Raw genomic sequence first — 19,981 nt, 5'->3', positions numbered from 1 at the left:
CTTTTTAAGAAACCAAACCAACACAAACTAAAAACTCATCTGAAATTCTGCTTGAGGTAAATAAGCCATAGCCTTATTTACAGATACACAAGCACCAGCTGTCCAGAGAAATGACCCTCGTAATTGAGCACCAGGTTTGTGTCTTTTTCCTGGCAAATTCAGCTAACAAGAGTGCTAGTGGCCTAGAAAAGAACAATTTATGCACAGCCCAAGACATCTGAAATGTAATTTTAGTAAGTGCTTTAAACTTTGGTAGAGTTAAGCTTGTATTTTTCATAAGCAGGGAATTAAGGGATGAAGTAGGTTATGTCAGTCATTGGCTTCTGTTTTATGCAAACATTCTTATTGGAGGCAAGACAGAAATAACAAATAGAACTCAATACTAGGACATTACTTGCATCTCTCCCTCATCTTCTCCATTCATAAAAAAAATGGCTAATTAGGTACTTTTGCTAACCTGATTCAATCTGACCTACATTTTTGCAGAGATTAAGAAAATTCTCTTTAGGCTGTCAAATCTCTCAAGGAAAAAACACCTATTGAAGGCAGTTCAAGTAGTTTTTATGACAAGTTCTACAGTAACATTTCAGTATTTATGAATATCTTGCATCTGCTCGTTATGGTGAAATTATCAACCTCTCTCCAATGTGTCTTCATATTTAGTTCATAACAAAATTTAAGCCTAAAAAGATTTTTTAAAAAAAGAATTTTTAAAAGGTGCCATTACTTATATTTTCCTCACCTTAATGCATTTTATTTTGTGTCAAAACAGACATATTTCTTCATCTTCCAAATAAAGATTTCTTCTTCAACCAAGCATATGGCTTTCACTTCCCAACTCATTAAGAGGCTCCTAATCCCTTGCAATTCAGTCAGCTGTAAGCAGTGCAACTCAGGCACCACTAAGCCTTTTCCCACCCTCCTTCTCCTCAAGGCAAAGGCAACAGGGTGCAAGGATCCTTCCTCACCTTCCCAGAAGCTGGAAGCAAAATTTCAAGTGCAATTATGCCCTGCACTCTCTGCTTAATTCCTGAAGATTAACAGGAATATTTGCTTGAGAAACAAATATACTTATCTGAGGTTTGGGTAACAGCAACTGCAAGACAGGAACGTGAGAAACACTGGACTAGACAATGAAGGACACAAGATACACACTCATATTCAACAGCTGGAAGCAGACTGATAACACCTGGAAGAAAGCCAAGTTTTATGGAGGAACATTAAAAAAATACTGATATTATAAGACAGCTCAGGACTTTGCTCATTAAAATGAGACGGTACAGAGATTTCACTGGTTTGAAATAAGAAAGAGTAGAGAAGCCAGTCAAATATTATTCAGAACAGAAGCTTGGATAAAGTGGTAGTTACTATGCCAGTGTCCTTCTTGAGCAGTCTCAAAACTTGGATTCTACTGTTTACAGAGCACAAAAGCCTAGCAAAACAGATGAAGAAAAAAAATTCCAGGAACTCACTCCACATGCACCAAACTCCTGCCACAGGAAAACCCAACTATTAACCATCACTGGAGCCAGAGGAAGAGAGGGAACAGTGTAAGCTATAGCTTTTCTTTGCAAAGGTTGTTTTGTAATAAAAATATATATCCACCAAATTATTAATATTATTAATATAATATAGATATATCAATATACATTAATATATATTGACATATCTATTCTATTTTTATATTATATTAATATAATTATCCACCTAACCATGCTCAAGTATCATCCAGCAGTACACACCAAAGAGGCAGCACTCTTTCACATATAAATGCTGAAGCAGCAAGATTAAAATAATTATTTTAAGAATAAACATGAAAAAACACACTAAACCAGATTTCTTTTGGTAGTTGAAATCACTTTTATTTAAGAGGAACGTCACCCATGTGCACAGCTTCAAATAGATCTTAACAAGGAAAGCGGAATTTTGTCCTCCCCACGTCCTGCAGTGAACAGGACTGGTACAGAAAAAAAACAAACAACTCACACTTGGGAGGTTTAGCACCAGCATCCAATAAAAAAAGCATTTTGTTTCAATTTTAATTCTTTGGTTGTTTTTTTTTTTTTTCCCCTTTTCAGTTTGATACCAAAAGAAAAATTGAAAAAAAAAACCAATACTAGCAAAACAGTGAAATTCTAGGGAAAAAAACCCAACCAAGAAGGCCCACAGTTGCTGTTGAAACTAGAGAGGTTTCTGAATCTCTCTCTCTTTCTCTCTTCATGCATCTATCTTGTAGGCGTTCCCTGGATCTCAGCTGCTGGTAAATTTTTTTTTACATTTTGGTATTTCAAATCTTTGCTTTCGTCACCACTGTTGACAATTTATTGCTTGTGTGTTTCTTTGGTGTTACTTTTGAGCTGTACTTCAGGACACCTGTTGAAGAGCCAAATGTTTAAAAAAATGCAGTTTAAGTTTCACTTTCTCAATAAATAGACAAGATGTCAAATGTAAAGAGAGTTATAATAGGCAGGATAAGCACAATTGGCTTATCCTGTCTGTAATCAGGATCTTCCTAAAATAAAACAACTCATCAACAGATGCTATCACTATACAGACCAGAGAGCTTCCTGGAAAAAAAAATCAATTATAAAGCAAAACTTTGTGACAAACACAGAGGCAGAGGGGAGAACGAAGAGAAAAGCAGCATCTTTGTTTGCCTCTACAGCACTCTCAGAACTTATCACAAATACCAAGCCATACATAAGGGCATGTGGCCAGAATCCTAGAAGCATACACACTCTGCTTCCACTGGAAAGCAGGAACTATCCATATTCCTTACCTGAGCGATGGTAAAGGCGCCTGGGGAGCCGGACATTACTCAGCACCACTCTGCTCTGTCACTGGAGCAGGATTTTCAGCAGGTGTTTCATTTGCCTTTGTCTGAGACACAGCAAACTCTTATTATAGGCAAAGGCTGACCTCCACACCCTTCCTCTCTTCAGTGGTACAGCCAGCATAATGCAGGTTTTAGAACAACCAAGAAAAATGAATCTCCAGAAAATGTTAAATTTTAGTGTATTACCTGTAATTCAGTATTACACAGAAGATTCTGTCAAGGGAATACCTCAAGTAGACATTGAATGAGAAAATCTTCCCTCATTAATGTAGAATCTGTGTTTGCAAACAGTTTCCTGAAATTATCTGGTTCAAACAGTTCAGGAAATAGACCTAGAGCTTTCAAATCCAATTCTCTTCAGAGTTAAGGTTTGTGGAAGCAGGAACACACAACTGTTTCCACTTAAAAAAATAGTTGCTACAGTCTGCCCCCAATTAAGAACTATCCAGAAGCAATCCCTATCCCACTGCTGGTTCCTTTTAAGATAAGGTGCTTATTCTCCAAGAGGGTCAGAAGAAGCAGGCAATGAAATCAGTGCATCAAATTTGGTCATCAGACTTATCCAGCACGTGAACACATTTATTAAAAACTCACACAGGGCAGAAGGTCCTGGGCATTCACCACATTAAAATCTCTTCTACTTAAAATCATAAAATGGTTTGGGTTGGAAGGGGACCTTGAAGATCATCTCGTTCCAATCCTCTGCCACGGCCAGGGGACACCTTCCACTATCCCAGGTTGCTCAGAGCCCCATCCAGCCTGGCCTTGAACTCTTCCAGGGATTGGGCAGCCAGAGTTTCCCTGGGCAACCTGTGCCAGGGCCTCACAAGGAAAAATATCACCCTCACAGGGAACATTTTTTTCCTCTTATCTAATCTAAACCTACTCTCTTTCAATTTTAACTCATTCCCCCTTGTCACTCCAGCCCCTTACAACAGTCCTACCTCATCTTTCCATTCAGGCCCTGGAAGGCCACAATGAGGTCAACCCAAGCCTTCTCTTCCCCAGGCTGAACCATCCCATTTCCCCCAGCCTTTCCTCCCAGGAGAGGTGCTCGTGGCTCTGAGCAGCTTGGCGTCTGTACCTCTTTGCCCTCCTGTGCTGGAGCGCTGGCTGGGCGTGGCCGGCGCCGGTAGTTGTAGGGGCGCCGGTAGCCACGGCGCAGCGGCTGCTGGCTCATGGCACTGGCCTCGTGATGGTTCTCCTTGTTTTCAACCTCTCCAGTCGCTGGAGCAGGACGTGGGCGAGGGGGCCCTCTGAGAAGGGCAGAACGAGGTGTTAAGTATGAAAGAAGCCCAAGAATTTAGTCCAGAAAAACCTCCCAGAACACAGTATCATCTTCAACAATTTTGAATGCTAGCAAGCCATCCCTCAGGGATTTGGCTGGCATATAGTTGGAAAGGAAAAACAAAGAAAGTGTGTGTCTCTTCACTGCTGAAGCTCCATTACCATATTATACTGTCTATTCTGCTATGAAGATGCAGTTAGCCCCTGTGAATTGTTGGCTAGCAGAAGAAACAAGCCAGTAGTGGCCTATTCCTAATTAATGGTGCAGTCATTGTAACCTTACTTCTACCTGCAAACCATTCCTAGATCTTTGCTCTTGGCCTCACGTTTCCCCTCTTAACCAATTAGGAAAAGCACCTATCACAGGTGAGCTGGACCTCATTAACACTAAGCTATCAAGTCCATGTTCTTGATGTATACAAGAGCATTTCATCTTATTTCTAGTATAAACAATGTTTGTAAACTGTCAAAATACAGCCAAAATCCAGTTCCCATTAGCTAATCCACATCTGCCTAGTACCAAAAACCAATTTAAGCTTTTCCTAAAGGAACCTAACAAAAGTACCAGTGTCACTGGATTTAGTGCCTGTAAACAAAAGCAATACCTGCAAACTCAAACAGAAGCATTGTGATCTGATAGGAGATATCATTCCTCTCACAGGAAAATTTCATCAGAAAATCCCAAGTTTCCATTAGTCACAGACAAGTGACAGCCTGTGATTCAACAACATGACATGCAAAAGCCTCACTGGACTTGGTATGGTGCTATCTCTGACTGCCCAAAACTAATGAAGACTTTCAGGAACTAAATTTATTCAGCTTGGATGCCAACAAGCATCATTATTATTCCATTTTCCACAGTCCTAGATAAAGGAGCCAAATTGAACATGACTATTCATGTTCAACAGAAAAGCTCAAAGTAGAGGTGGAAGACATGTGCTTTTAGACCCAGATTCCAAAAGGATGGACCTGTTGTACATGGAACAGGCAAACCATTACAATTAAGAATAATCTTTTTATCCCTATCAAATTCAGCTTGTTGCTGCTCTTGCACTGTAATTCACCTCTTTGTTTTTGAACAGACATGCACATGAAAAAATGGGGATCACATGATTTTCACAGTTCATCTTTAAATTCAATGTTGGAATTTGACTTCATAAGCTACTTGATAAACGAGGACAATATGATGAGGGGTAACTGGATGAATGGCAGGCAAACCAGCTCCCTGAAGACCTTTAAATGTCATTTGTCCAATCCCCTTCAAACTAGATCACGTTGCTCAGAGCCCAGTCCAACCTGACCTTGTAAGGGGCATCTACCACCTCTCCGGGCAACCTGTTTCAGTATTCTACCACACTCACATAAAAACAGTCTTCCTTCTACTTATTGTAAATCTCTTGTAGTTTAAAACCATTACCCCTCATGCTAACACAACAGTCCCTGCTAAAAAGTTTAACCCCATCTCTCTTATAAGCCCCATTCAAGTACTGGGCAGTCATGCCCCTTAGCCCGTTGGCCATGCTACTTCTGGTGCAGCCCAGGATGTGGCTGCTTTGTGGGCTGCAATTCCACATTTACCAGCTCGCACAGAGTTTTCACCCACCAGCACCCTCAGCAGGGTCCCAGATCAAGGATTGGGGTTATTACTTGTCCAGGAAAGTATAAGTGTTCAGCTGGGATGACATGGATACTGCAACTCACTTCAACATGCAGCTCAGATGTGAGAAGTAATGGGATGTTAAGCAATTCCTTTCCCTTTCTGGGCCATCATGATTCTGAACATACAAGCACATGAAACAAATTCCTCCAAGTAATTAAAATGCTTCTCACTGTGCCTGCCATTTGCGTAAGTGCTCCCACACTTGGAAGCCTGTATAGAACAGAAAAGCGTCTGAATAACTGAGCAGAGGAAACATACAGACCTGCGATAGCGGGGACGATAGGTAGGATTCCTGTGCACTTGCTGAAGTTGTCCTCCTTCTGTGACCCCATCCTTGATTTCTCCCTCACCACCCTGCTACCAAAAGAAAACAGAAGTGTTGTATTTGACAGACAGTACATTAACCATAATCCTGAATGCAAGCTCAAAAACTTATCAGTACAGAAACCCCAGCATATTGGGTAAAAAGAAGCAGTAGATTCTCAAAAGGCTTAAATTTGGGCAAAGTTAAGATGAGGACAAAACAAGAACCATCAGTGCTGCCCCTGCTCCCCACAGACTAAGCAACTGATCTTAGAAATGTTCTCTCTGCTGCATATTAAGTGTATTTCACTACATGAAATGCACTGTAAGGGGTACACATTATGGAGAGGCAGCTATTGATCATGACAATTCTGTATTTGGAAAGCTAACAAAGACATCACACAGAAACTTGCCACAGACCACTTCACATTCTACACAAAGGCCCATTCCACAGGGAATCCCACACAAAAACATCAAGACATTTTAAGATAGAAAAACTGTACTACTCACATCAAACACTCTTTCTACACAGTTTTTTCAATCTTTCAGAGATGCAGTGGTTATCTTTCCCCTTTAATTGTTAACTGATAAAGCTGCATGTTGGTTTGGGTGGCATTTTTTCTGGTTTGATTTTTGTTTGTGGTTTGTGTTTTAAATGCCAGCCATCAGTAATGTCTGTTTTATAGAATGTTACATAACTTACAGTTCCTTGTGTATTAGTCTTCCCTTTAAAAGAAGGAATTTAACAAGATATCTAGAAACAGAAGTGCTTTTTCTGCATCTGATCAAGTAGGAACAAAAGCTGTAGCCACCTGACAGCACTTGGTAGTCTACCTTAAGTTTCACAGGTATCCTTCCCATTCTCCACTGCCATTTTAATTACCATGACCATAATTAAAAAATTAAATTAAAAACCCCACAATCATCTGTGATGCTGTCTCATGTATCAAACTGATCAGGATAACTAAATATTCAAACAAACTAGGATGGATAGTAGGAACAGGTAGTATTTGACAGCAGTCAAGGTATAATTGAGACTCAGAACTCAAAAAAATAATGCTTCTCAGTTTATGAAGCTTTCTAGTACTTATCCACTTTGCAATACCAATCTGTTCTGGTTTTGTCAAGATGCCTTGTACACTACAACTTGAAAGTTTATTAGACTTATGTTGCATGGTCAGAAGTGCCTCAGACAGTCAGGTGAGAAACAGCCCTGCCAGCATTGTGTGTGGCAGTAGCAATCCAAGGAAATTGAACTCACACCCCGAGGTGGACCCCGGCGTCGGCCAAAGTAGCCTCGCCGATAGCGGCGCCGGTCTGCAGCATAGCGGCTGCCTTCCACAGGGACTCCATCTGGACCAGTGACATTAGCTGCTTCTGCACCCTAAGAGGACAAAAGAAAGGCAGCCAGGGTGGTGTGAGAAAAGAACAACCAGCTACAGGAAGATGAAACAGGAAAGAGACTTTTTTGCATAAGTTCCAAGTTCCAGTGATTCCTTTCTCCTGCATAAGGCAAAAGGAGGTCTGTTATTCCCAACCCCTTAACCAAGAGATACCATCATGAGTTAAGATACTGAAATTCTATCCAATGGGCTGACTTCAGAGGAGGAAGCAAGAAGGAACTGACTGAGACAAAAATAACCATCAAAAATGTTCAGGAAAGTAGAAGCATAAGGAAATTGAAAGTTCTTACTGTTATTAAGCTACCAGATTCCAAGAAAAATTGTTCAGTGCAATATAGGCCTCAGTTAATAATTAATGGGCAGGCTGTAGGCTTCAAATGTTCTCTCAAGTAACAACTGCAGATTCTAGAAGCACTAGGATGCAGTTTCCTAGTACTTTTGATACGTCTCTAGAAAAATGCCTTAATGAAGCCTTTAAAAAACAGATTTCCCCCAGAAAAGCTGTATGAATGCCACCAACCCAGTAATCAACACATCAGATAGACACACAGCTAAAGTTGTATGTGATGTTCTCTGTTGGACCACATCCTGAGGCTCTATGATCTCTCACCTTCTCTCCCTCGACCACATCAAATTCTACAATCTCTCCATCGCCAACGCTGCGCAGGTATTTCCGTGGATTGTTTTTCTTTATCGCTGTCTTGAAAGGAAGATGCATAAAAATATATTATCTTACTTATCTTACACATTCATAGCCTGACAGATGAGGGAAGGGCAGTATTTCTCTGCTACAATTCCAACTCTATATACCAGAGCAGTCACCATACTAAGGTATTTCAGATACACAGATGTCTCTTATTTCACAGGCCCACCAATACTCAGTTCAAGATCACCTCTTTTCTCACTATGAGTTTATAAATCAGCTGCTGCCCCAGGATCTGCTCTGTCCAGGACACTGAATATGGAAATTATTACAAATCTCTGCTTGAATAGAGTTCATATTCAGTGTTTGATCTCCTCCAAGCTGTACCAAGGCAGCTCTAGCAGCATGACCCCTGCCTTGAGTCATTAGGAGAGCTGTAGACCATCTAAAGAGAACTCAAGACCCAGAGCATTTCTGTGGAAGCATTAACTATATGGTATCATGGCAAGTCACAGTAACTAGAAAATAATTACTGTAACTCTGGTGTAACAAATTAGCATTTTATCTAAGAACTGTAAAAGAGACCCCCAAATATTAGGTGAGTCTGATAACACAGGAATAGTACCAGAACAGACAAATGCAATCTTAGCCATCTCCTGGACAGAACCCTCAAAGTACTACAATAATAGCTATGAATGATAATAATACTATTATTGTTACATAAAAATAACAACATGGGTTTGGATCAAAGCCAGTTGTACATCTCCTCAGACTCACAGAAAACACTCAAACCTCCTGGAGCAATTTTTAGTGTGTCAGCTACAAATACCTTACTTGTAATTCTGTGGAGCATGTCTAGGACTCCACAAAAGGTTATTAGCAAGGCAAGGCTATGGTCTGTTCATTAGACAAGGCTTTAAAAACTGAAAGATGCCAAGGAGAAAAGATCAAGACATGCATTGTACAAACTAACTGGTAGTTATTTTCTTAGTGAAAGATCATTATCTTGCATTAGATTACTAAAGACCAATTCACATTAGGTTTCCTGATACGGGAATCTATAGTTAGCAAGAAGAAGGGAGGTGCAGAGCCAGCAGAGAGAAATACACATGGAAACACAGGGCATAAATCCGGCTTAAGAAATGGGATGTAGGGCAGAAACAGAAGAGTGAGTTGTCCTATCTGTCTGCAGTTCAGAAAAACTGCAGAATGACCATCAGTGGAGCTGTTACCTTTGCATAGCAACAATACTTAGTCAACAGCCCCAGAATGTCTCCAACTGAAGGAAAAATTTACTCAGTTTAAAGCCCATATTGACTAGTCTAGAAACCAATTTTCCTTGCTGAATACAGTCTCCTTTGTGTTTCAGGAAACAGACCAGCATGTCCTTCTAGCCATATCTTTTCCCTATATCCTGCAGCATCCCTGAACAGCCCTGAGGAAGGATGTAAGAGTGCACATACTACTAGTATCAAAGCAAAAACATCTCAAGAGGTTTAGGGATTTTTAATACAGAAACTGAATGAGCTGTTCAAGGCAATTCCTTTGGGAATTACTGTAGCAAGCAGAGACTCCACAATGATCTCAAATAACTGTTTGCTTTTTGCTGACCTTTTAGTGTAACTGTCCAATTTCTAAAAACCAGATAGAAGTGTTTGCTTTTCCAGAAATGTTATATACTAGTACTAAACCCTTAATCTGCAGAAAAGTTAATAATTTAGTTAACGGTTTAGTCCCATTTGTACTGAAACAACTGACTACAACTTGTATGACTTGTACTTTGCATGCGACAGACATGTCAATAAGCTGTATTTCAAACTCCTTCCCTGTAAGTGCAGAAGAAGAAAGGACTAACAAATTTCTTTTCAGCAGAGGGTACACTTAAGATTGATGAAGGTTCTCAAATATCCTTCAAAAAGCATAACTGAAGATAAAAGCAACAGTATCCCACATGTTTTGTTCCCAGCTTTATGGGCAGAAATTTCAAGAATCCAGACCTGCAATTGCCAACAGAAGGTAGAGGCTGCAGTAGGCTGGAGCTTGTTTTATAAAGGCAATTAGGACAAATCTGAGTAAATCCTAGAAATCCAAGCAGAAATTATACAGCTTTAGTACTTCAGCTGCAGATAAACATCACTGAAATAAGCCTCTAACAAGCCTAAGCCCTAAGCTTGATGAAATGACTTTTACTCTGTTGTTCCAGAGGGGGAAGAGAGCACTATTCTCCCTGTTACTGTTTACCAGCTTCTCTGATTCAGAAGACAGATGTTTCATATTAACAGACAACACTCAACAGTAAAGCCTTTTCTTTCCCAGGGATGAAGAGGCAGCCAGAAGAGCCTCCAGAGCTAGTTCAGGTTGCTTGGAAGAGCTCTTTCCATAAATTCATACCACCACATCATCAGCACATCCAGCATTGTCCCAGTAACAGCCAAAAATTGTTACACCAATGCCTGGTGCAGGTACTTCAGGCTGCACATGATCAACACAATCAAGAGAAGAGAAAGACATCAACGTCTCCTCACAGCTCACTGATTTAAACTCTGCCTAATTAAACGTAACTGCTCTGGCTGCTGACACTTTTCCTATTAAATTGTAAGACACACTGCAGCCCACGAGGCGGATGGATCCCTTCTGCTCACAGCACCTGTAGCTGACTGACACAGTGCCCTGGACAGCACCTTGCACCAACCAACGAGACAGGGACACAAGGTGAAGAACTGCACTTTCCAAAAACATTGCCTGGGGTCCCTGCAAGACAAAGGGTTAACACAAAGTAAGCCATGCATGCCCTAAAAAGAAAAGCATTTTAGTCTGTACTAGTTATAAATAGCATCCAATAGCCAGACACCAAGCACTAACCCCCATTCCCTCCCTGTGCGAATGCATGCAGGGGAGGCAGGGAGAAGCTGTATCTATTCAACTAGGTCAACCTTATTCTGAAGGGATTAGGAGTGTAATCCAGCCCCTCCCAGGCAGGAGGGAGAGGCAGAGCAGCCACTGTCAGAGCAGAGGGAGTTTGAAGCAGGATGTTTGTTCACAGCATGGATTTGCCTCCCTCGTCAGATGGCCCCATCAGGAGCTCTGGCCAGAATGTCCCAGGATCTAGGAGCAAGCACATCCACGTACAGGATGAGAAACATCTGACTGCAGCCAAGCCAGAGCAGCACTAGAAGCATCTACTCTGCCATGCCCAGACTGCCGAGAGGGTTAATCTGCTGCAGGTCTGCATATGATGTGGTATTTCTGAAATAAAGCCAGGTTTGCTCACCCCAGAAGGACTTCAGCCACAGGAGATGGGAAGTGCCCATCCCTTTCCACACACACCCATCAGTTTACATTTAGGGGAATAATCTTCTCTACACGTGAAGGAGATGAAACAGCACAGATAATACTAGCTTTCTGTTTGGGTCTCAGCTGGCAGCCTTCCCAAGCAGAACAACACTGATCCATGCTATCTGTCATCAGCACAAAAAGCCATTTTCCAGGATATTGTCTCACAAGTATCAAGGAAATCTCATTTGTCTTTAAGGCACTGCTGCCTATCCAAAACATATTTCTCTTCCAGAACTGTTCCCACTCTCCTCTGGACATAATCCCATCAAACCACAGATGTGTCAGCATGCCCACAGCACAGGCCACTAAGGAAGGAAAATGACCATAAAAAAATCAGTATACACATTGACAGCTCTCACTCTTAAGCCCACCAGCTGCACCAGGAACATGTACTATGCACACTTCCCAACACCATTTTCTCTCGTAACAGGCACTAGATTTATCCTAGCTTCAGCCACATTCAGACAATGGGTGTACACCCTATGGCCCAGAGAAACAGTTACCACTGTTACCACAGTTACCACTATTTAGTCATCAAGACACAAGAACTAAACGAACTCTTAGTGTTGACTCATCAGCTAAAGACACATGCACATATCCTCCTTCATTCGCAATGACTGGCTCTGGGAACAAACTTCCTGGTTATGTTTGATAGAAATACTGTCACTTATGCCACAGAGAAAGTTCATGCTTTCAAAGACCACATGAGCCTGCAGACATTTTATATGGGACAAACTCTAGGGACAAGATTGCAGTTTCTAGTGAATGATGCAAAACCAGACATAAGACAACTAATCAGTTGACATCAGCATGGAGACAGCATCTTCTGTCTTGCCATTATTTGCCTGCAACCTGAGAGTCACAGTATAAACTTAGAACAACCTCCTGACAGCTCAAGGGAAATTAACCAATAACAAGCGTCTGGGCAAGCTCTCTGCTTGGGCACACTTGGCACACAGCCTTCCTCCTCTTCTGCCTAAGAGCAGCTGCCTCATGCAGAAACAGCTGATGGCAACCCAGGCTGGTCAGGAGCCAGACTAGATCACTTTCTCTCCAATACCAGGGAGGGAAGACAGAACAGACCTGCAAGTGAAGAGGGTAGGAAGAAACAAAAGACAAGGAGCATAAGGAACTAGGAGGAAGGACAGACAACAGTAGCAAGGTATTCACAGAGGAGGCATCTCACCAAGGGGAGACAACCAAACAAAAACCTCACCAAAAAAACCACCTTTTGTTCAAATTAGAGCAGACAAAAGAGGGTTAAGAAAGATAAAAATACCTAGCCCTTCATAGAGAAGGAAAACAACCTAATGTTTCTCCCTGAAAATTTCAACATACACATCCACCCAAGTTATCTGCAGAAAATATTCTAAGGAGAAGCCAGGACAAGGTTGGGTAACTGTTGCAGGAAGCTGCATTAGAAACCTATCATAGTACACATCTCTAAGCACAATTACTGCTGTCTTACCTGATGAACAAACACGTCTTCTTTGGTATCATTTCTGTAAAAGAAAGTGAGAAGTCGTAAGAGTTTAGTCTAAAAAGACTTAACTAGAAATTCCTGGCTTTTCAAGTGAAACTCTCCTTCTCTCAGCCTGTAGCACATGCCCTGAATTCCATACATTCTGTCTAAGCCTATGCTACTAAAACCCCACTCTAAACTTCCATGGTCATTTGCTTGAGAACAGAAAGGACTCCAGGGCCTTCAACAGTATGAGAGGATGGGGGAGGTTCTCTGTAATATTCTGGCAAGCATTCAGTGTTTTCTTTTTATGCAGGGCAGAGTTGATGACTGGACTGCTTGTTTTTCACTACTCTAACTCCCCAAAAACACTTCCAGAGTGACTGCAATCTGAGCTGTTACTGCAGAGGTCAAACAAGACTACCAACAGGACTGGCCACAGCTGTTAACAGAGATCTCCTTTCAGCGAAACTCAAAGCAACTAGGCACAAGGGGTGTTAGGAGAGTCCACAGGAGGAGGACCCAGACATGAACATGAGGTTTTCTGGATTAGGCCAGACAGTTCAGGCTTCCACATGGCAAAACACAAAGGTAAGTCTGAGACCTTGAATCTGTGTTCCCATACAATAAGAAAGCAGCCTAAGCCCCCCTATCTGTTCACTCAATTCCTTCTCAGCAAACCAAACAGGTGGGTCAAAGAGTTTGTGAAGATAATGCATAATCCCAAATTTGTTGTCCTGGATTGAAGCAACAGTAGACTTCACGTTAGGAAGAAAGCTAACAAGTTATTACATCACAACCAGGCGAAGGCTCTTGTATCAACTGCTATTAGAGGTTTTAAGAGGACTTCCTAACTAAAACTTTTCTTCTAAGTTTACATAACACTGGCTAATAACCTCCAGAGACTGGGATTAATACCACACCACTACCAGCTTCAGATCCATGAATGTGAGGTCTTCTACCCCTTTCTGCACTAACTCAACCAAATCTACCTGATGTGTATCAGCTTGCAGAGCCAAATCACTTGCTAGGTATGCTTTTTGAAAGACAAGTGCTCAGCACACAGCAGTTTCATTCCTCAAAAAAGCACACAAGACATTTAAGCCCCAAAGATATTTCAGCCTTAAAAGCCAGAGTTTCCTGCAGTAAATTGGAACCATGGGTCTTCTGCACCTAAGGTTGCAGTACAATCAATCTCGCATACAGCTGTTTGGATTCTCAATGCTATTCAGAGGTTTGTCTGTGCCCAGAGAAGAGGGAAAAATCCAAAAGATACAAACAGAGAATTTCTATGAAACCCAGGCCTGGCATATTGTCAGTGAGACACTATCAGAGAATCTCAGTGAGTATCTACAGGAGGTATTCTGACCAAGCAGTTAACACTGGAAGTTTATCCAAAAGTATTTCCCCTCATCCTCCTACCTTTCTAAAGCCTTCAAAAAAAGCCAGGCAGTCACTAAAGAATATGCAACTCATTAAGAGTGTAGTAGAAGTAAACATGAGAAACAGGTAACAGACCAAATTTGCAGTGAGTTTGAACCTTTCTGTTTTCTCCCCATACACATAACCTTTGATTGGGGGCTGAGGTGTTTAAGAAAGAGTTTGCTGAGTGCCTGGCCTAAGATGACTATCAGCTGCACAAACTTTTAGTCAGGTCCTGAGGTCTCTGCTGCAATTAGTAACACGTGGTCTATCATGTGTACTATGAATCTTAGTACAGCATACATACAACGATCAGAATTTAAACATACCTGTTGATAAAGCCATATCCATTTCTGACATTGAACCACTTGACTGTGCCAAGAACTTTGGTGGCTGGAAAGAAAATTACAGAAGTTAATCTAAAATATAAGAAAACAATAATGTTAAGTAAATACTTCTGTAATTGCAGACAAAGTTGCAACCAGACTTGGTCTGTTCCCTTAACACTCAAAGTGTACTTTCATCTCCCAGTCCAGTTCATTCTAATCCAGTAACAAGATGCAGTGCTTTAACATGCTATTCTTCAGCACAACACCTAGCTCTACTTTCAGAACTGACCATTCATCCCCTTTTTTATTTCTTATCCCAGAAATGGGCAGCAAAGCTGAAAATTCCACTGCCATTCATCAGTTCTCTTTAGGTTAATAGCTAGACATGAAATATAGCTGAAGGAAGCCGTTTAAAATTCCTCTCTTTCACTTACAGTTACTCTTCTTTCTTCCTTGGAAACCAGAATTGCCCAAAGAAGCAGTATCAAGTACTGTGCAACCCTCTCAAACTAGAAAGGCAGCACATCCTTACTCTGGAAAAGCTCCTTCTTGCACTGTCAGCATCACACTAACTGTGTAAGACCCCACAAGACTTTTTTTTTTTTTTTTTTTTTTTTAGTACTCCTACTGTTAAGATGATCTGTGATTGTTTGGTTACAAAGTGACCAACTTGATGTTCCATGACTTTCATATCAAGGCAAGTTCCTGTCTCAACAGTAAAACACCATCTACTTAGAAGCCACACTGCAGTGTCTTATAGGACCTGGCAAAACCTGTTTCTGCAACTTATAGAAATGTGTAGGAGGAACTTGACAGTGATGGAGGCAGTTCAACCCCTCCTTATCTCACAACAACTGGATGGACACCACAAACTTGCACTTTTCAAACCTCTAGTAAAAGGAGAGTTTTAGCCTCTATAACTAAAGAGCTGTTACTTGTTAACACAGCTTGATTACAACTACCTAAGCAACCTGTGCAGTACTTACTTGAAAAGGGTCTAGTTGCCTACAGATAACTGCTTGCTAAAAACCTCACATACATATTTCGGGGGTGGCAGGAACCCAAGAGGCAATTAAAAGGAAAACAGACTAGAGAATCTCCAGTTTAGAAGTCCAGGCTGCTCTGCTAGAGGCAAGAACACGCTGTAAATTGTTACCTTCATCTACTCTACACCTGTGTTCTTTTCCAAAAACTCACAAGGAGATGACAGATCCAGGCAGACCTTTGGTCTCCTGGAGTTTTGCCATTCTCATACACCCCTCAAGTAAGCATGTGTGACAACAGCAGTGCACTATAGCACTGCTGCTGTTATTATTGTCAATAACAGACCCTTTTCTCATTGCCCTTTTAGAAGTGAAGTTTTTGGTCTCCTTTAGTACACTTTTTAGTAGAAATTGTTCTTATTTAGAAGCAGCAAAGTCTTAACATGACAGAGATATTACCTAGAAAAAAGGACTCTTGCTTAGTCCAACATATATTCCCAAGAATTCTTGTTTATTGGAACAGAAAAACATTGTTTCAGTGTTCAGCGCTGGTTCAGTAAAGTGTTCAGCACCAGTATTTACAGCAGTCCTTTTAGGTTCAGTTTCACAGGGACATCACTACATACAGACACTTCCTGATACCACAATGGCACTGGCTACAAGAGCTACCTGCACTCACGAGGGGATGGGGGAACACAGAAATAGTGCCAACAGAACCTGCAGGTTTGAGCCTGCTTTGAGAAACAATGCCAGTACCACTGCTTCCCTCAACATCATCCTTTCCCTCCCCTGCAAAACAGCTTTGGAATCTGTTAGCCTACTTGAACCAGATTAGGAAGAAGCCTAGGAAGGGTGACAAAATCCCTCAGAGGGGTCGAGAGGCTGGGGAAAGAGAGGCAGTCAAAATTCACTCTGTGGCCAGCTGGCTGCTGCTAAGTGAAGGAGTATGCACACAGTTTAAAAACAACATTGTTCCAGGGAGAGACTCCAATATATTCCACCTAGGACAGTGTGCTAGAGAAATACTACTCCCTGCAGATATTTACAGTCTCCCCTAAGTATCACTGTGGGCCAAAAGAACCTCAGACAACAGCATGACAGTGAACATCCATGGCACAGTCACTGGTAAACCTGAGCAGGGAAGTCTGGCAGGCAGCAGGACAAGCCCAGAGGAAAACACAATAACCAGTTGAACTGATGAGTCACAGAAGGCAGTCGATGTACTGACGTACATCCCACCAGCAAGTAGAAGCCCACATTTTTCTACAAAATGCTGTAGTCTGATGCTATCAGAGGAAACAATCATCAGCCACTCCTACCCATGACAAAATAGCCTTTTAACAAGGAGAGCCAAAGCTTCCTATGACCAGAAGAAAAGAGAAAGTTGAGTAACCTTTATCCATATTACTAGAAGTCAGACATTTGGATGCCCCAAGCAAGCAGAAGGTTTTGCTTCTAATGGGATATCTGTAAAAGAAGGCTTAAGTGAACGTAACTACACAGGTAACCATTAACAGGGACGTTTGAGATGGGCTTTAACCCAAGTCCATTTTCAATTAGTATTTACAGTGACCATTTTCCTCATCATTCCTAATAAAAAGCTTGCCTAGCAATAAGGCCGTTTTGCAAAACCATCACCACAGCGGTTTTAATTTTTCTGCTAGTTCAGGAATTCTACCTTCACTTCCCCCCATCCCTTCTCTCCAAGCAATAGGAATAGGTGAACAAGGTAAAAAACACTATCAGGAATGAAACAAGCCAGATTAAGGCAAGAAACAGCCAGATATACCAAGAGACAAGGATGTGCTGATTCCTGTGTACTAATTACTGACAAATGAGATAATGGGGAAAAAGAAGACTCACACAAGCCTTGCCTCCGATCTCTATTTTGCTAGAATTCTTCCTAACTCCACTCCATAGAAATCCTTTACCTGGCTTCTCTTTCTTGCAGCAAGACCCCAGTCCTCCCCTTCACAAGAGAAGATCCTGTGTATCCTTAAGGAAATTTGGGACTCTACACTGTAAGTCAGCTTCAACTTTGCCTTTAGAAAACCCTCGGAAGTTACACAGTGAGAAATAGTACACTCCTATCGGCAGTAACCTGCAGACTTAAGTCCTGACCTTCTCAACAGGTTGATCCTACTTAATCACAATGAAAAAGAATCACATTTGCTATGCACCAGGCTGGAGCACAGAGATGGCAACATGGCATTTCGTTTGCCTTTTTACTGACAGTAAAGTAGAAACTAAGCCCCGCTCCTCAAAAAAAAAAAAAAAAAAAAAAAAAAAAAAGCAACCCTCAAACCAAACAAACCCCACTAAACCCGGAAGCATTACTAAAGCAGTATTCCTTATTAATAGAAAAGTTGTGTGGGACCTTAGCATTCAGGAGAGGCAGACATGGTTTCCAGCAGCCCTTCCCGGGGGAGATGCCGCCTGCAGGTGCCGGGAAAGGGCTGAGCCCTGCAGTATCGCGCTCGCTGTCCCTCTCGGTCCGGGCGGACGAGGCACACGCGGGCTCCCGCTCAGCTCCCGAGCGTGTCACGGCCGGCGCCGCGCTGCTCCCCCGGCCCACGGGAGAGGAGGAGGAGGCGGCAGCAGCCCGGCCTGACTCACCGCGGGGGGAGCGAGCGAGCGCGCCGGCCCCGGCTGCGGGCGGCGGCGGCGGACAGACCCCCTGCCCCGCTGCAGGTGCACCGCGAAGTTGGGAGCAGGGCCCGGTACTCACCCAGCACTTTCTTCTTCGACTCAGCCACCGCGGTTGTGGCGGCGGCGGCGGCGCCGGGGGCCGCCTCACCAGCAGCCGCACCCGGCGCAGCGGCGCTCTTGGGAGCGGCGTCCTGGGCGGCGGGCGCGGGCGGCGCGGCAGCCGCGGGCGGGACGGGCGGCGTGGCGGGAGCGGGGCTTGTGGTGCTGGTCTCCGGCGCCTCGCTCATGGTGCCGGGTAGATGTATCCGGTGCTTGGCCGCGCTCGATCTTACTGCCCCCAAAATGGCCCCGCCGAAGTTTTAACACAGTCAGCGGGGGCCGGCGCGGCACGCGCACCGCCTTATTAGCATTTAAAGGAGCCGCGCCGGCAGCCAGCGGGCGGTGTAGGGTGCGCGTCCCCTGTCGGCACGGCACGGCACGGCATAGAATGGCATGGCACGAGGAGAGAACCTACAATCTACAACTCATCGCACGCAACCTACAACTCAAACGTGAGAGGAAGAGATGGGATAGGCACTGATCTCCGCTCTCTTGTGACCAAGGACAGGACCCGAGGGAACGTCTGGAGCTGTGTCAAGGGAGGATTAGGGTGGATGTCAGGGAAAGGTTCTTCCCCTAGAGGGTGCTGGGGCTGAACAGGCTCCCCAGAGAATGGTCACAGCCCCAAGGCTGCCAGAGCTCAGAAGTGTTTGCACAACGCTCTCAGGCGCAGGGTGCGATCGTTGGGAAAGGTCTCGCGCAGAGCCGGGAATTGGACTCCATGATCCTTGAGGGGTGCCTTCCAGCTCAGGGCATATTCCGTGATTCAGGGACATGGGATTGCACAGCGTGGGTGTGCGATCTCCGGCCGCTTGTCCGTGCCTGTCAGTGCGGACACACGTGGCCACACGTGCACACAGGTCTGGGTGTCTGTGTGTCTGGGTGTGTGTGTGCGGCCCCCGAGGCCGCCCCGCTCGGGGCAGTGCGCGGGCACGGCGCTGGAGAGAGATTGCGGGGACAAACAGGCGGCCGGGTCTGCCTGAGGGCTATTGGGGTCCGGGTGTTCCGTGCGAGGTAGGAACGCGGTGCTGAGGGGGTGCGGGGTGTCGCTAAGGAGATGCGGCGTGTGTTCATTGGCGCGGTCATTCCTATTTCTTCCCACTTTTCTCACGTCGGCACTTCAGTTCCCGCGGTGTCCTTCAGTTCCCACCCTCCCCCCCCCAGGGCATTTTGTTTTCACCCCTGCTGTTCCGCTGATTCCTCATTTCGCTGCCACTGCCCGTATATCTCTTTCAGCTTCTTGCATGTGTCTTCCTCCTTTTCCCTGTCCTTCTCACAGTTTTTGTACAGCCTCCACGAGTGTAGCTTTGGTGATGTTTCGACTCTCTTTTGCAGTTTGCACACACCACCACCACCCCATCTTTATTCCAAATTCTCCCCGTGTCACTTTCTACTTGTCTCCATCATTTTCTCCCAGATGGATGCCTGAACTGGAGCGTCAGGGACATGGCCTTCTCCACTTTCTTCACAGGCAATGAAATGAAGTGTTTCTGCACACACACAAAATTTTTGCCTTACTTCTCTATATACCTGAACACTCAAGGGCACGGTCCTGGTTGTTTTTTCCTT

The 19,981-nt window shown here is 43.5% G+C and overlaps 1 protein-coding gene across 2 annotated transcripts; it reads right to left on the bottom strand.

The window, feature by feature from the left end:
• Positions 1 to 1,992: 1,992 nt before the first annotated feature.
• On the bottom strand, positions 1,993 to 18,656 carry LOC131573342 (Y-box-binding protein 3-like). Of its 2 annotated transcripts, none has more exons than XM_058827225.1 (9): positions 18,393 to 18,656; positions 14,682 to 14,745; positions 12,937 to 12,970; positions 8,100 to 8,189; positions 7,348 to 7,470; positions 6,046 to 6,140; positions 3,921 to 4,092; positions 2,780 to 2,880; positions 1,993 to 2,373 (listed from the first exon to the last, which is right to left on the bottom strand). In XM_058827225.1, the coding sequence occupies exons 1-8, from the start codon at positions 18,598 to 18,600 to the stop codon at positions 2,815 to 2,817; spliced, it is 852 nt and encodes a 283-aa protein (XP_058683208.1). In that variant the 5' UTR covers positions 18,601 to 18,656; the 3' UTR covers positions 1,993 to 2,373; positions 2,780 to 2,814. The 2 variants fall into 2 exon arrangements, with proteins under 2 accessions (XP_058683208.1, XP_058683209.1); XM_058827226.1 differs by having other exon boundaries at positions 6,046 to 6,137.
• Between the last annotated feature and the right edge of the window lie 1,325 nt (positions 18,657 to 19,981).

The sequence above is a fragment of the Poecile atricapillus genome, chromosome Z, assembly GCF_030490865.1.
Source record: "Poecile atricapillus isolate bPoeAtr1 chromosome Z, bPoeAtr1.hap1, whole genome shotgun sequence".
Lineage (NCBI taxonomy): Eukaryota > Metazoa > Chordata > Aves > Passeriformes > Paridae > Poecile > Poecile atricapillus.
This window is presented reverse-complemented; position numbering and strand designations above follow the sequence as displayed.